Consider the following 16,415-nt stretch of genomic DNA (forward strand, 5'->3'; position numbering starts at 1 on the left):
GCTGGTTAGGAAGCTGAGATCTAAGGATCACAGTTTGAAGCCAGTCTGGATAGGAAAGTTTTTGAGATTCTTAACTCTAATTAACTTTCAGGAAAACAAAAAAAAAGCTTTGACTCAAGTGATAGAATGCAAGCCTTGAGCAAAAAACGCTAAACGACAGTATCCAAGCCTTGAGTTCAAGCCTCAGGACTGACACAAGCAAACAAATACATATATATGTGTATGCAAAAGGGATACCATAAGAAAGGGCATGATTTGATACCATTGGCTGTATGATGCTGCCTGGGAACTTAAGCTGAGAAATCACTAAACCCCATCCTTTCTCCCCTCTTTTCCTCAGCTATTTGTAAGTGTTCTGTGTCCCTAGAAAATGATCTTCCATCCTATGATTCAGCTCACTGGCGACATTTCTTCTTTTTCAGTCACCAAAATCATCTGTGCCCAGCAGTGTTCACGGCGCTGTCGTGGAAAGTCCCCTAGCGACTGCTGCCACAACCAGTGTGCTGCTGGCTGCACAGGGCCCAGGGAGAGCGACTGTCTGGTGAGACCCAGCTTCTATGGAGTCAGGCTACTCCTGCTGTGTCCCTACCTATCTGCCAACTGCCACAGGGGCCCTTCTGTGGTATACAATCATCCATTGACATCAGTAGGGGCAGACACTGCCTTTTCTTAATGACCTCTTACTCTGTGGTCACCGGAAACAAATAATCTGACCTCTCTTTCTTCCCTTGTTAAGTAGTCTGGATGGCATATTTCATCTTCAGGATTGGCATATAATAAGCACTAATATTAAATGTGTGTGTTACTCTTGAAATAGTCACAGCATTGCCCTGTACTTTTTTACTTCATTCTGTTATAGATCTAGAGAGTTCATGGTCCCTTTAAGACACCCAGCCACAACTGAGACATGCCTTTGAGAGCATGACATTTGGATTTCCTGATCATGATCCCTCTGCTCTATTTAGAACAGCCTTGATGCCTCACATTGCACCCCCCCCCACCCCGCCACATACACACCCAAGGTTTCTTGATCCCTTCCCTTTTGTCCCTAGAAGTGCAAGACTTTCTAACAAAGCCTGGTGCCTCCTTGGGGGTGAACAGCACATGGTAGTTGCAAGTCATGAATATTGTGGAAGGCCTGGAGATGTCAGGGCTGAAGGAAGGATTCCTGAGTTCAGAAAAAAGTGTGGTGAGCTACTCTCTGGCTCCAGAAAAGGAGGTCCACCCTAAGCTGGGTCCTAGAATACTCTATAGTTTCAAAGAAGGGAAGATTCATGAATTCTAAGGGCTGGACCCAGGTATTAGGGATTTTGACTTGGTTGATCTGACTGATTCTCATGAACAGAAGCTCCAGGAAATCCTGTACATGAACTTCTTAGGAAAAACTGTTATATATTTGGCCTGGCCTTCTCTGCATTCTTTCTTGTCAAGATTTTCTGTTGTTTGGTAATCAGTTCAGAAATGTATTCATGAGTGTTCTTTATAAAGAAAACACAGTATAAATTGAGTTTAAAAATAACACCATCATGCCTGGAGTTTGGCCTACTGGTAGAGTGCTTGCCTAGCATGCATGAAGACCTGGGTTCAATTCCTTGGTACCACATACATAGAAAAAAGCTAGAAGTGATGCTGAGGCTCAAGTGGTAGGGCTCTAGCCTTGAGAAAAATCCAAAGACAGTGCTCAGGCCCTGAGCTCAAGCCCAGGACTGGCAAAAAATAAAAATAAAAATTAACACCATCCCACAGTTACTACTACAATATGTGAACTCCTTTACCATCTGTAAATCATAGGGATGTGTTCTATACAACTATAAACCTGACACCATGACAGCTGGGGCAGTAGATTTAAGAACAAACACTTCCAGAGCAAAGCCTTTCTGATTGTATGCTTTGCTTGACATGTCCACTCTAATTGATGCCTGAGGACTGAGAACTCCATGCTGAGCAACTGAGCTTTTCTAACCTGACATCAAAACAATGCTGTCCTTCATTCATTTGGGCACCAGTGTCCTTACTCAGCTTGACAAGCAGTTTTTTCTCCTGTGACAGGTCTGCCACAAGTTCCGAGATGAGGCCACGTGCAAGGACACGTGCCCGCCACTCATGCTGTACAACCCTACCACCTACCAGATGGACGTCAACCCTGAAGGGAAATACAGCTTTGGTGCCACTTGTGTGAAGAAATGCCCTCGTGAGTTCTCATATGGGAAATGCTTTAACTGATCCATGTCCTCTTTGTTGCTCTACTGAAGCCCTGGATTCCCCTAGTGTGCTCATGATCACCTATTGTCAAACAGGTGACTCTGCCTATCCGTGTGTGTATGTGACAGGCCAACTCATAGGTAGCCCCAGAATACACTGAAGCTGCCACCAGCAGAAGGGTCTTCTCTATTCATGGGGCACTGTCATCTGTCCAATGAATAATTTTAAAAGTTCATTCTGAGGGTCACTAGTGACCCAGCCACATAACAGGAAAGATCTCTCTCTGGCTTCCACTCCAAAAATGGAGAGCCCACAGTACTGTCTCAGAGTGTCTAGTTGTCTGATTAACACAGAACCTCAGACAGCCCCTCATTATTTTGGTCCTGTTAACAGACCTCAATCAGACAGGTTAACAGATCTATTTTCTTGATTGGTGAAATTTCTGGTGAGAAATGTGCCTTTGGGGAGTATTGCAGCTCTGTTTTTGTCTTGCCTTGGTTTGGATTGGTATTACTTGAATTCTGCTGGTCTAATTTAGTAGCTGTAAACACCAGTCTTGATCAAGATGGGCTATCTGCATAATCCGACTTGTTGAATTGAAAGCACTTTGTACTACTTCTTAAAGGTAATAATAAGTTTTAAAATGCAAAAAGATTTTTGTTTTTTATTTATAGAAGGGAGACTAAGAAAAGTTTATAAAAGAACAATTATGAGAGGGAACATTTATAAGGATGAAAAAAATTTAATTTTGTAAAGAACAAAAAATAGACAAAAATTGTGGGACAAGAGGGAACTATGTTGAAAATAAACTATACAACTTTAAGGGCAGGGAATTCAGGAGGGAAAAATTGGGAGAAAACTAAAGAAGAGGTGATAGCGTTTAAAAAGAAAATGTACTCATTACCTGACCTAGGTAGCTGTAACCTGTCTGTATATCACTTTTAAATAAAAATAAGTTATACAGAAATACACAAATAGAATCACCCATTGTAAGGTGAATTAAAAACCAGTATAAACTGGCCACAAGTATGATGCAGAAAAAGCTTTAAAAATGTGGGGACTAAAATGATAAAAAAAAAAAACACATTCACAGAAGCACAATTATACTAATGTCCTGTAATATTTTAGAGAGATGGATCTGAAGAACTCAAAATGGAAACATTATGGACTTCCTGAACATAATCTAAGCATAAATATTAACTCGAGTGAGCTAACTTAAGGGAGAGAGGAGGTCAAGGCAGGGACTGAGGTACCTAGCTGAGAGGCAGACCCAGCTTTTCTTGTTACCACTCAGCACAGGGATGCTTTGACACACCACACACAGCCCTGTAGGGGAAGAGATGGGTGTCAACAACAGAGCGAGATGAACTTTCAAGTGTAGCCACTTGGGGAGAAGGCTGGGCTTTGTTTAGGTTCTCTCATGTTTAATGACCAGTCCACAATCTTCCTTGTGAAGACAGATCCTTTATAGAGGAAAGTTGGCTTCAAGGAGATATTTTAAGCTTGGGGACAAAAGCAATATCGATTTCCTCCTTCCCACATCTATTCCCTGCCTGGGGTGAAACACCTGTATTTATCCAGGTTGCCATCTTAAAAGCTCTTCAACTGGATTCTTTTCTATTTGTAACCTTTCATTCTTTGTATTCAAAGTAAAGTCAACGGAAGGATCAAGAACCCTTGTCATCAGTCCCCATAAAACAAGACATGAGGATGTTGGGAAAGGTCAGGAGCACCTGCCACCACCTTCATCACCTTCCTTTCATTGTTTCCTCTTAGGAAACTATGTGGTGACAGATCATGGCTCATGTGTCCGGGCTTGCGGTCCTGATAACTATGAAGTCGAAGAAGATGGCGTTCGCAAGTGTAAAAAGTGTGAAGGGCCCTGTCGCAAAGGTAGGGAGTCTACAGATGTAGGCAAGCTTTCTCCCCTCACCCCAAAGTGGGCCACTACACCCACCTCCAAATGAGCACATCTTTCTCTTCTAGATGGAAAAAAATAAATGTTTGTTTCTTTAAAATACAAAACAAAAAGCCATGCACCTGCAGCTTATACCTGTAATTCTAGCTACCCAAGAGGCTGAGATTTGAAGGATCAAGATTTACAACCAGGCAATGGAGCAGAAAATTAGAGAGACCCTTATCTCCACTAAACTACCCCCCAAAAGCTAGAAGTGGAGCCATGGATCAAGTGGTAGAGCACTAACCTCTGGGCAAATCAGGGCCTGGGACAGTGGCAAGCCCTGAGTTCAAGGCATCCTCACGTACACACACGAAGATGAAGGTGCAAACCTAGGTTTTAGGAACACAAAAAGGCAGAGTCGGTTTGGCTTGGGGGATATCTGTGGTTAGAGAGGGGGCCAAGGCATATTTGCAGCACTGGACTGCCCTGAGCAGAAAAGGGAAGGCAAGCATCATTAAGAGTAGCCAGACTTAGCCCCAGTGGGAACCCTAAAGAGAATTTGAACCTCTGAGAGTTGTGACAAGAATAGTGTCTACTTTTGCCTTAATATCAAATCTTGTACATAGGGCCCTGGGCAGGGTAGGGGTTCATGAGGCCAAGAATTCCATTCCTGCTCCCCTCTGCCTAGAAAACTCCTATATTCTTAATTCAACAAATATAAATGGATTTTTTTTACATGGGAAGGGGTAACAATGTTAAAGCAGTAATGTACATATTACCTTACGAATATAACTATAACCTTGATAATAAATATATATATATATGGAACTAACATCTCTCTTAACAGTTTGTAATGGAATAGGAATTGGTGAATTTAAAGACACACTCTCTATAAATGCTACAAATATCAAACACTTCAAAAACTGCACTGCCATCAGTGGAGACCTTCATATTCTGCCAGTAGCCTTTAGAGGGTAAGTGATGCTGACTTACTTGTGCAGAGAATGGTGCATGAAGCCTCTTGTCTTGTGGTGCTCGTAAACTACTGATCAGCTATCTTTCTGCTATTTGTTTCAGTGACAACTTCACCCATACTCCTCCTCTAGACCCAAAAGAACTGAATATTCTAAAAACCGTGAAGGAAATAACAGGTTTGTACTGAGACATCCAGAAACAGAAGTAGGAAATCAAAATGTTATAGACATTTTCTTTTATCTGGACATTAAAAATACAATTTCTGATCAGGCACTAGTGGCTCTAATACTAGCAACACAGAAGGCTGAGATCTGAGGATCTGAGTTCAAAGCCAGTCCTAGCTGGAAAGTCCATGAGACTCCGATCTCCAGTTAACCCCTTAAAACCCATAAGTGGAGCTGTGGCTCAAACTACTAGACCACAAGCCTTGAGTGAAAGAGCTCAGGGACAGCTCCAAGGCACTGAGTGCAAGCCCCATCACACACACACATACACACACACACAGACACAGACACACACACACACACACACACACACACACACACACACACACACACAAATACAGCTTCTGTAATTCTACCAATAATGGCCAAGTTCTTTGATAACTTTTTAAAAATGTACTTTTCCCCATGTGCAAGGATGCAACCAAACCAGCCAAAGCTGGGGCCACACGTGTATTCTTTAGGTCGCCCCAACTCAGCCCAGCAGTGCTGATGGCCTGGGAACTTCACTGGCTAGAGAACAAAGAGGAACAAGATGAGGGTCATGGGGGCCTTTAAGAATCAGAAACTAAACTTCCAGCTTCCATTTGTCCACTATCAGGCTTTGGGATCATGGCTACTATCTGAGTTCTATATATTTTTTTTCATCTCTAGAAAAGGAAATACTTCAACTTGAATAACAAGGTTGATTTTGGAGTTTTGAATTCAATAACGAAAACATTTAAAACACTTCATATGTGGTAACACTTTGATCATTGACAGTTCATGAGGTCCCATCTGTATGTAGGTGGTTCATGGATCCAACCTGACAATGTGGATGGTACAGGGTTGCAGGGCAATGGAAAGATGCTATTTCAAACTTCTGCCTTAACTTTCATGTTCACATGTGCCTACATCCTCAGAGGAGAATTTTTAAAAATCTCATTCAGGGGCCAGGAGTTTAGCCTAGTGGTAGAGTGCTTGCCTAGCATGCACGAAGACCCAGGTTCGATTCCTCAGTACTACATACATAGCAAAAAGCCAGAAATGGTGCTGTGGCTCAAGTGGTAGAGTTCTAGCCTTGAGAAAGCCCAAGGACAGTGCTCAGGCCCTGAGCTCAAACCCAGGACTAGCAAAAAAAAAATCATCCATTCAGTCAAGTGTTCACATTCCTGCCCATATGATAGTCTCAAAAGAATACTAGGCAAATATCTCCTAGAAATAAGAGTATTGTCAAGTATTATGTGTCTGAATCTTCCCTCTTCTGCCTGTCTAGGGTTTTTGCTCATTCAGGCTTGGCCTGAAAACAGGACTGACCTCCACGCTTTTGAGAACCTAGAAATTATACGTGGCAGAACAAAGCAACAGTAAGTTGACATCAACTGAAACCTGTTAACTTATTGTCTGGCTTTTGACTTGTAGAAGAATTTCAGAAATAGTACCAAGTTCCCCCACATCCTTAGTGAGAAGTCTAGTAATACCAGGCTCATTACTGTGTGGTAAACTTCAGATCCATGCTGTGACTCCTCGAAACCATAGGCCTTCCCTTTAAGAAAGTCCTCCAGCCTACTTCCTGTTACCTGGGCTTCCCTGGTCATATGATCAGGGAGAGGGTGGTTGCAGGTCTCCTGCCTAGGCCACCTGGAACCATGCTGCGGGGAAAGAAGAGGATGAAGGGAGAAACACTGGGAAGGAGAAGAGCAAGTGGCAAAGAAGGAGCTCCAGAATTGTACTTTACACCTTTCTCATTAAACACTTAGTTATCAGCTTCTGTGTTCAGTTTGATGTTAACTGACTCGTTCATCATTCTGATGCCAAATGAGCTTCCTACAAATACAGATCTCATTCCTGTGGTTTCTTATCAATTGTAAACCACAACTCAAGTCCCACCTCACCCCTCCACCCTCACCCCACTCCGTCCACCCCCAAACTACACACAAAAAGCACAAGATTTTCTGTGCTCTGGTTTTACCCAGTCTCCCAGCCTTATTCCCATCACATTTTTAGTGATCCAGCAACATCTGGTGGCTCTCAGTAGTCAGCCTATTTCTTTTTGCGATTCAAAATGCATTTCCTTTACCAGATCCTATAGTGATTAGCTCTTATACCATATCGTGATTACCTTGTAAAGTCTTAGTGCCATATTGCATATGAAGACAAGTCGGCTGGCCCTGCTGTCAAGATCTTCTCCCAGTCCTAGACATTATTGCTCAGGGAAAGCCACCCTTTCTAGCTATCCATGTGCAAAGCTGGTTAAATGTCTTGGCTGCAGTAGTGATCACTATAGCTGAATTTGTCTCTCTGGATTCGAAGAATCTGCTAGCCAAAAGTTCCCTAAGAAGAGATCTGTATTTAACATACATAGGATTCTGGCTCATGGTGCCACAAAGGTTTTTCATTAAATACATGACTGGATAGATGAGTGAGTGGAAAGATGAACAGAAAAACCTTTGAAGTGCATTTTGATACTAAGATAACCAGAACTTGTTCTCCATTTCCAGACCAAATAAAAATGATAGGGCTGGATATGATGGCGTATACCTATGGTCCCATCTACTTTCTAAGCTAGTGGGACAGTTAGTTAAAAAACCCTATCTGAAAAAAATAATTGAAACCCAAAAGTACTGGAGGTATGACTCAAGTAGTAGAACAATTGTATAGCAAGAACAAGGCCTTGAATTCAATCTCCAGTCTCAGAAGTAGTAAATAAAACAGATTAATGACCTGAAGACATTGATTCATTCTACCTTTCTAAATGAACCAAACCTGGGCTTTTCCTTGAAGGAGCTTATGAAATCAATTGCTGTTCTAATAATCATAATACTTCAAAAGTAAAATTAAGGTTTTAGTGACATGTCACTTTCATCACTGTTCATATTCTTGTTTTGCTTCTGCCCAATTCAGTGGTCAGTTTTCTCTTGCGGTTGTTGGTCTGAACATATCGTCCTTGGGATTGCGTTCCCTCAAGGAGATAAGTGATGGAGATGTGATCATTTCGGGAAACCGAAATTTGTGTTATGCATATACAATAAACTGGGAAAAATTACTTGGGACTTCAAGTCAGAAACTCAGAATTACAAACAACAGAGGCAAAAAAGAATGTGGTAAGTAGGCAATTTCCTTTTTGATTGGGTGCAGAGTTTATGTGGGTCTTTTATTTTTAGGTAGAATAGGAAAGGGACCATTCCCAAACAATAATGTTTTCCATTCCTTAAGCCAATTAAAATCTGTATATTCCTAATTATGAAGTCATCGTGTGAAACTCATCAGAATTGTTTTCAGATGACTCTAATTTCATAGGATAAATTTGTTGATGTTTAGACTCCTCATCATTTGTAATTTGAAGAACTAAGTTTAGCATCAGAAATGATATTACATTTTAGATATAGGTTGCCACCTACTATATAGTTCCTGATGACTGTGTTTACATACACACACAGACACATGCCCGTGCATGCGCGTGCATGTGCAAGAACTGAAAGACAGCTCCCACAAACATTTCATCCTCTGATTTTGGAGCTCTAACTCCACTTTTGGAAATGGCTGATGCAACCAGCTTTTGCCAAGAGCCTGGCTACTGGCAGAACAGGGTCTCATTTCTCATGCTGGTCTGGCTCTCCTGGGCTTTGGGAACCTATCACTTAATCACTTTATGCTTTAGATTCCTCATCCTTAATAGTGCTTTTCAGGGAATCTTTAAAAATTCTGTAAATGAAGCTCTGCACAAAATTCCCTGTTGATTCTATCAGTCTGCTGTGGCGTTTATCTTCAGAATGCCACCAGTGATCCGATCCAGTCGGCAGTGGTATCTCACAAGGGAGGGGAGCCTCTGTGCCTTGCTCCTTTCAGAAGCACCTCGTGTGTCTAGAAAAAGCACTAAGATGGATGGTGCCTGTTCTCTCTATTCCATAACTCGGGCTTCATGTGTCTTCTTAGAGGCCACAGGCCGTGTCTGTCATCCCTTGTGCTCCTCGGAAGGCTGTTGGGGCCCAGAAGCCAGAGATTGTGTCTCCTGCCAAAATGTCAGCCGTGGGAGAGAGTGTGTGGACAAATGCAACATCTTTGAGGGGTAAGGTACTGTTTTCATAGCTCTACTGTTCTTCAGGTTGATTCTTCTTTCTTTTTCATTTGTGGTTAGGCTAAGGTTATCTTTGATTTGTTAGGGCATTTGGGTTGTTTTTTTTTTGTTTTGTTTTGTTGCATATTGTTGCATCAAGATAGAAAATAAGCGAAAGTTTTTTCCAGCCCAATTATGTAGTAAATCCTTTTTTTCCTGAAAATGCCTTAAAAAATTTCAACCTACGCAATGGTCCCAAGACAAATAGAACAATTACAAATGAGTGAGCTGGCCATGAGCAGGCCATTGGCCTTTTCTTTGTAGGCCTGGTATGTGGAAATCTATTAATACAGAATATATGTGTTGGTTATTTTTTGCCAGTCCTGGGCTTGAACTCAGGGCCTGGGCACTGTCCTTGGGCTTTCTCAAAGCTAGAGCTCTACCACTTGAGCCACAACACCACTTCTGGCTTTTTCTATGTATGCGGTACCAAGGAATCAAAACAGGTCTTTGTGCATGCTAGGCAAGCACTCTACCACTAGGCCAAACTCCCAGCCCTTGTTGGTTAATTTTTATTATGTGTGTCCCTCTCATATACTGAGCACTGAACAATGCAAATAACTAAATCTAAACAGAGTCAAGGAAAGAAATGAGTCATATAATCTTTGTTGAATTTAATTGCAGCCAATAGCAAGTACAGCCCTAGATACTCTTAGAATCTTGATATGAATGTGAGGTCATGAGATGAGAATCAATAGTGGTTAAAATAAAGTAATTAGAAGTTAGAAATAAAAATTGACAAAAAGGGCAAAATTTATGATGGAAAAGAGTTCCTGGAATTTCAGATAGCTCTTAGAAATTTTTTATCTGTTTCACTGAAAGAGTGTAGGCTAGCTAGAATTCAGATTTCTGGTATGTTTGGACCAGAATGGGAAGGCCAAGTTTAGTTCAGAAACAATCATTTGGTTGATAAGATCATGAAAATTTGCATGAATGGTAGTGCTAGTTCAACTTCAAGTAAGAACTGTGGACACAATCATTACTGCTACAAATAGACATTTATATCCTATTTTCACTCCTTAACTCTCTTAAGACACAAGGTAAGTAAATTAGTATCCAGAGGCTCATGTCTTTTTCTTAGGTGTAGAAATGGATTCCTGGAGCCCAACAGCATCTGTTTCCTTTACAAAATTGGTTCTTTGAGCAGAATATGACTCAGAGAAAAACCAGAAAACAAATCTTGGTTGGTTTGGTTGAATTAATGTCATGTCTAAGGAGAAAATGTATAGCACTCCATGTAACAAAGCACTGTAGTCAATTATAATGCAGGTTTCAATCTTAACAATTGCTACAATTGTATAGTCTTTCCAATAAAAAAATAATTCAGCTTCTTGCTGGGTAGCAGTGGCTTATGCCTGTCTTCCTAACCTAGAAGGAAGGCTAAGATCAGATGAGCACAGTTTGAAGTAAGAAGGAAAGTCTGTGAGACTCTTATCTCCACTCAACCACTAATGGAGCTGTGGCTCAAGCACTCGAGTGCCAGCCTTGAGCAGAAAAGTTAAAGGACAGCTCCCAGGCCCTCAAATCTAGACTCAGTCATGATGAAAGAAAGAGAAAGAGGTGGGGGAAGGAAAGGAAAGGGAAGAGAGGGAGTTAAGAAGAAAATCAGTTCCTTGCTTAACTTTAATCTGCATATTAGGAGGAAATGTAAAGATATTCTAGGGTAGCTTTTTACACTTCTGTGTTCAGTACTTACTGCTTAGAGTAATAGACTTTGAGTAAGTTGAAGTGTCCCTCCTTTCTTTTCCTGTCATATAATGTCATAACCATTTCTGTCCAACCTCAGTATCTGTAAAGCTGATATGAGAAAAGGGACATTTTATAAGAACTTTTTTCTTCCATATTTGGTTTGCTTACCTAATATACAGAAAAATGTAGGAAAGGAAAGGTGTTTTGATTGTGAATGAAGGATAGAGGCTCATTATTCTAGAAAGCAATAAGAAAGGATTTCATTAATGAAATCAGTGCATTATATTACAGGGTTATCTAAGTGTCCTGACTCTCTTTGACTTTTATCTAACATTATTTTGAATTTCAGAATGAAGTGGTAACTTTGTCTCAACCTCTCAAGAGGTGGTATTAAACAATACTCTTCTTCCTTCTCTCAGGGAGCCAAGGGAGTTTGAGGAGAATTCTGAATGTATCCAGTGCCATCCAGAATGTCTACCACAGCCCATGAACATCACCTGCACAGGCCGGGTAAGGAGAGGCCCCTCTGCAGTTACCCATCCCTGCTTTCTGGGTAAAAGCCTTCACAGGTTCATTGATGATTCGAGTCATCCTTATCCAAAAAGGATACCCATCCAAGCCTACCTCCCAAGGGAGAAGTGGGAGAAATCTGACTGCTATGACAAAGTGCTTGTGTTTGAGGAAAAAGCTCACCCCCACCTGTGGAATGCCTTTGCTTTTCCACTTCAACATCCCAAGCACATTAAGTTCTGCCTGTTCTCTTTTCCCTGTTACTGAAGTCTGTGCTGAGCATCAAATACCATCAAATTGAACATTAAATTCTTGTGTAATGTTCCACTTGAATTCAAGAATTTCAAGAATTTTCAAAGAAAATCCTAGGAATTAAAAATAGCTGGGTGCTGATGGCTCATGCCTGTAATCTAAGCTATCCAGAAGGCTAAAATATGAAGGTCTTGGTTTGAAGTCAGCTTAAACAGAAATGTTTATGAGACTCTTATCTCCAGTGACCCAGTAAAAGTCAGAAGTGAGGGTGTGTCTCATGTAATAGAAGCCCAGTCTTGAGCAATAAAGCTAAGAAACAGTGCCCAGGCCCTGAGTTCAAGCTCCCAAACTAGCACAAGAAAAAAGAAAATAGTTTCTTTCCTACATGTTCAGTTGCAATCTTATAAGTTACAATCTTGTGACCTCCAGTCCCTCGTAAAACAATAGCATAATGGTCTTAATTCTTGAAAGTATGCATACACAGAGCTCTATTTGGATATAAGCAGCCATATCTAAATCTACTAAATGAAAACATTTTTCAGAAGTTGTCACTAAAGCAGGCATCAGATAGCAGGACCAGGTTCAGAGGGTGCTAACATGCCTGGTTACAGATGAGATCATTCATTTATAGGTTTGCATGGCCTTGGCTTAAATGTTCATCCTCCTAATGAACTAAGTATTGATGCTGAAAGTCGTCCAGCTGCCTAGCTCTGAGTATCCTCAGCCTTTGAGAGGACAAAAACAAGACATTTAAGGAACATAGCCAAGGGAACGCCTTATCCCATAGTAATACTTCTGCCCCCTTGTGAAGTATGAGATACACACCCAAGGAGACCCAACGCATTCATCTACTGTCCATTCTCTGCCAGCACTTACTTTGCCATGCTACCTTTTGGACCCTGGAGAAACATCAGTGTTGGTTTCCTTAAGTGTGCCTCAAAAGACCTGTTTTCTCTCTATACTTCCTTTAACTGTCAAATAAAATATGCAAGAAGGACTGACCAGGTAGAAATGAAGAACAATAATGAAGGAGTGGCATTGATCAGGAGGCATTATACTCATAAATTGACATGTGGTGTGGAAACCATTTTGTATAACTTCTTAGAAATAATTTTAAAAGATAGGCAAGACTGACCAAAAATGCTGGAAATATACATGTAAACCAATATTAAGTGGAATTTATTGAAGTATAGTTTCTTTTATGTCTGCATAGTATGTGCATTTATCTCTCCTCTATTAATATTTTCATTTACATTACAAAATTTTATTGAGTATGGGGAGACGTCCTCAGGACTTATATAGTAACTAAATGGTAATTATTATACATTGGGATTTTTGTTGTTTTTTTGTTTCATTTGCTTGTTTGTTTGATTATATTTTATTACCTTTACATAGTTAAGCAAAAGTTGTCTTTCAGAAAATCAGTTTATAAACCTAATGCATCCTGATCAATGTTACATTATTCTTTAAAATAAATTACATACCCCACATGCAGTTAGATGTTATCTATAATTAGAATGAATGGAAATTGTATTTGAATCGGACAGATCTGTTCTTAGAATGATCCAAATCAATGAAGAGCACTCATAGGCTTGTCTCATACTCTATGGACTTCTATAATATTTGGCTTCCCCCCCCACACACACAATAAATAAAAAGTAACTTCCATTTTGACATTCATAAAGACTTTTTTCCTAATGCAGGGACCAGACAACTGTATAAAGTGTGCCCACTACATCGACGGTCCTCACTGTGTCAAGACCTGTCCAGCGGGAATTATGGGAGAGAACAACACGCTGGTTTGGAAGTATGCAGACTCCAACCGCATCTGCCACCTCTGCCACTCCAACTGTACCTACGGGTGAGTAGGAGTTCCAGCACTGTGGACAGAAGACCCCAAAGCATAGAATATTTCCTCATTTGTAAAGCCATTCTAGGAATATAGCTCCCAGATTTGTAGGCAGATTTGTAGATTACAGATACCTGTGTGAATCCATGAACCAAGATGTTTAGTCCCCTGGTCACTCAGTCTGAGAAGTAATTTCCTTCTGCCTGTCAGAGGTTTCTTGCAGAAGGACTTTTGTGCCTTTGCCTGGATTACTATTTAGGATGAAGACTGGGTTGTGTGTGCAAGCTTAATAAAAGGTATTACTGCTTGGAATCTTTTTAACAACAAAATTATAAAGCAAATTGACTGCTAAGTTGTCACCATGTGAAGAAAAATTATTTTGAGCCAGACACTACCGGTAGCTTAGACCTGTAATCCTCAGGAGGCTGAGATCTGAAGATTGCAGTTTGAGGTCAGCCCAGGCAAAAAAGTCTGTGAAACTCTTATCTCCAATGAACTTCCAAAAAGTCAGAAGTGGAGTAGTGGCTCAAGTGGTAGAGCACTAGCCTTGAGCCAAAAACTGCTCAGAGGCTGAGCCTAAGCCCTGAGTTTAAATCCCAGGAAAGTACAAGAAATAAGTAAATAAAAACTTACATTCACTTGAATTAGCAGAATTGCTTTGATTTTACCTATCTTATTTTTGGGAACAATGAATTTAGCAATCAAACCAGCCCACAGTTGACAATCAGAAGAGGAGTTGATTTGTCAGAAATGCCATTTCATATTTACTCATTATTTATCTTTATCTTTTCTTTTCTTTTTTCTTTTTAGTCTGTAGCAGAGCTTGCACTTAGAGCCTCAAATTCTCATTTGGCTTTTTTGTTCCCAAGTGGCACTTTACCCTTTGAATTTCTATTCAACCTTTTTATAATTTTTTTTATAAAATTTTTTATAAAAATTAGAGATAAGAGTCTTGCCGACATTTTTCCCCAAAACTGGCCTTGAACTGTGAGTTATTAGGATTATAGGCCTCAACCATAGGCTCCTAGCTTACTTGCATATCTTAAAGTGCTCGGTCTTATTTGTAATATTATCTTTCTTTCTCTGCATCTGTCCAATGCTATTGTGTAAAAGCATGTCTATCTGAATAACTGAACCCATCTATAAACAGGGACAGTAATATGGAACAGTCCATAGGGTTTTGTGACTTTGAGTTAATATGTGATCATGGTGAGCAGTGGGTCATTTAGTGGCAGCACTCTTGATAGTAATGGCAGTCACTGTAATGAGATGGGATGAACAGTAGTGGAGGGGGTGATGAGGTGGGAGTAACAATGATGATGGTGATGATGGCTGGCATGAGGAAGCATCTAATAACAGAGATGGTGGTGGTGGTGGTAGTGGTGGTGGTGGTGGTATTGGGGTGGTGATTGTACTAATGGTGGTAGAAATTGGGGATGGTATTAACAGTGGTGGTGGTGATGGGGTAGGAGTAGTGATGTCGACAGTGTTAATCAGGTGGTAGCAATGAAGGTAGTGGTTGTGATGAGTTAGTGTTATGGCAGCACAGACCAGCAAAGATCCTGATCACATTTAGAGAGGATAAAAGAATTTATTGCCAGCAACTGGAACTAGGTTAGTTCCAAAAAGAATCAGATCCCAAGGAAGGTGAGAATCTGGGTTTCATACAAGTTGGTTACACACACACACACACACACACACACACACACACACACACACACACCAGGTCATTAATGAGAAAGATAAAAGTCAGGTAAGGATCACATCAACTCCAGGCCAGGTATTCAATTTCCAAATCACCTTATGGACTTCCTGTTGTCAATCCAATCGATCCAGAGAGCCCCATCTGGTCTGCCCAAAGCTCACATTCCAATGGACAGCCTCACCTAGCCACATTCTGCAAAATGGCCCTTGGGTTACTAGGGAGAGGTGACTGTGTCTACTTCCGGTAGTAGTAATAAGGATGACGCTAGTGGAAGTGAGGAGGTAGTAGTAACAATGGTAATGATGGTTGTGTGGGTGATGGTGGTTGTGAAAATGTGGCAGAAGCAACAATGCTGATAGTGGGTGGCGGTGCGGATGTCATAGGAACAACGGAGCCGGTGGCTGTAATAACAGTGGTAGTGATGGTGAAGGAGTGGTGATAACAACTGTAATGGTGACAGGATGAAAAGAACAATGTTGACAATGGTGAGATGGTATAAAAAATAACAGTGATTATGATTGTAGCTGATAGTAGCAATGGAAAATAATTTCACTTGTGACCATTAACATAATTAGTCAATTACTTGGTCATCTCATAAAATGTGAGCTTATCTGTCTCCCTTGCATCTCACTCACCATAGCTTCCTCTAAGGCATTCCTGCAGTTTTTAATGTTGCTTTCAGGAGTTTCTTGAAACATCACATAGGAGTCAAGCTGCCAAGGTGTCATCTCCAGACAGTGTTCCCAGTGTGTTCTACTCAACATCAGTGCCAGCATACTGTTGAGCAGAGATGCATTACAGGGACAATGTAATGAGGGGCAATATTAGAGAAGGTTCAACCTTTATCTGTGACCAGCTCATTCAAAGAATGTCTCATCTCCCTCTTTGGCTTTTAAGCTTGTGTTTGGTTTATGAATGGAAGACAAAGGACATTGCAGAGGCAAAGCTCCATTATCTGATGAAGTGGGAAATGTAGAAGGAATGTGGAATCTAGGCCCTCAGAACTAAGAAGAGCA

At 40.8% G+C, this 16,415-nt stretch overlaps 1 protein-coding gene across 1 annotated transcript in view; it reads left to right on the top strand.

Moving 5' to 3' along the window:
- Nucleotides 1–16,415, top strand: part of Egfr (epidermal growth factor receptor) — a 183,019-nt gene that overhangs the window by 129,420 nt on the left and 37,184 nt on the right. Inside the window, exons 6-15 of the mRNA XM_090332854.1 lie at nt 423–541; nt 2,050–2,191; nt 3,979–4,095; nt 4,950–5,076; nt 5,180–5,253; nt 6,554–6,644; nt 8,182–8,381; nt 9,214–9,346; nt 11,503–11,593; nt 13,549–13,706. Coding sequence (XP_090188980.1) covers nt 423–541; nt 2,050–2,191; nt 3,979–4,095; nt 4,950–5,076; nt 5,180–5,253; nt 6,554–6,644; nt 8,182–8,381; nt 9,214–9,346; nt 11,503–11,593; nt 13,549–13,706 — 1,252 coding nt within the window. The remainder of the gene's footprint in view (nt 1–422; nt 542–2,049; nt 2,192–3,978; nt 4,096–4,949; nt 5,077–5,179; nt 5,254–6,553; nt 6,645–8,181; nt 8,382–9,213; nt 9,347–11,502; nt 11,594–13,548; nt 13,707–16,415) is intronic.

Source organism: Megascapheus bottae, chromosome 5 (genome assembly GCF_031878675.1).
Source record: "Megascapheus bottae isolate mThoBot1 chromosome 5, mThoBot2.hap1, whole genome shotgun sequence".
Classification (NCBI taxonomy): domain Eukaryota; kingdom Metazoa; phylum Chordata; class Mammalia; order Rodentia; family Geomyidae; genus Megascapheus; species Megascapheus bottae.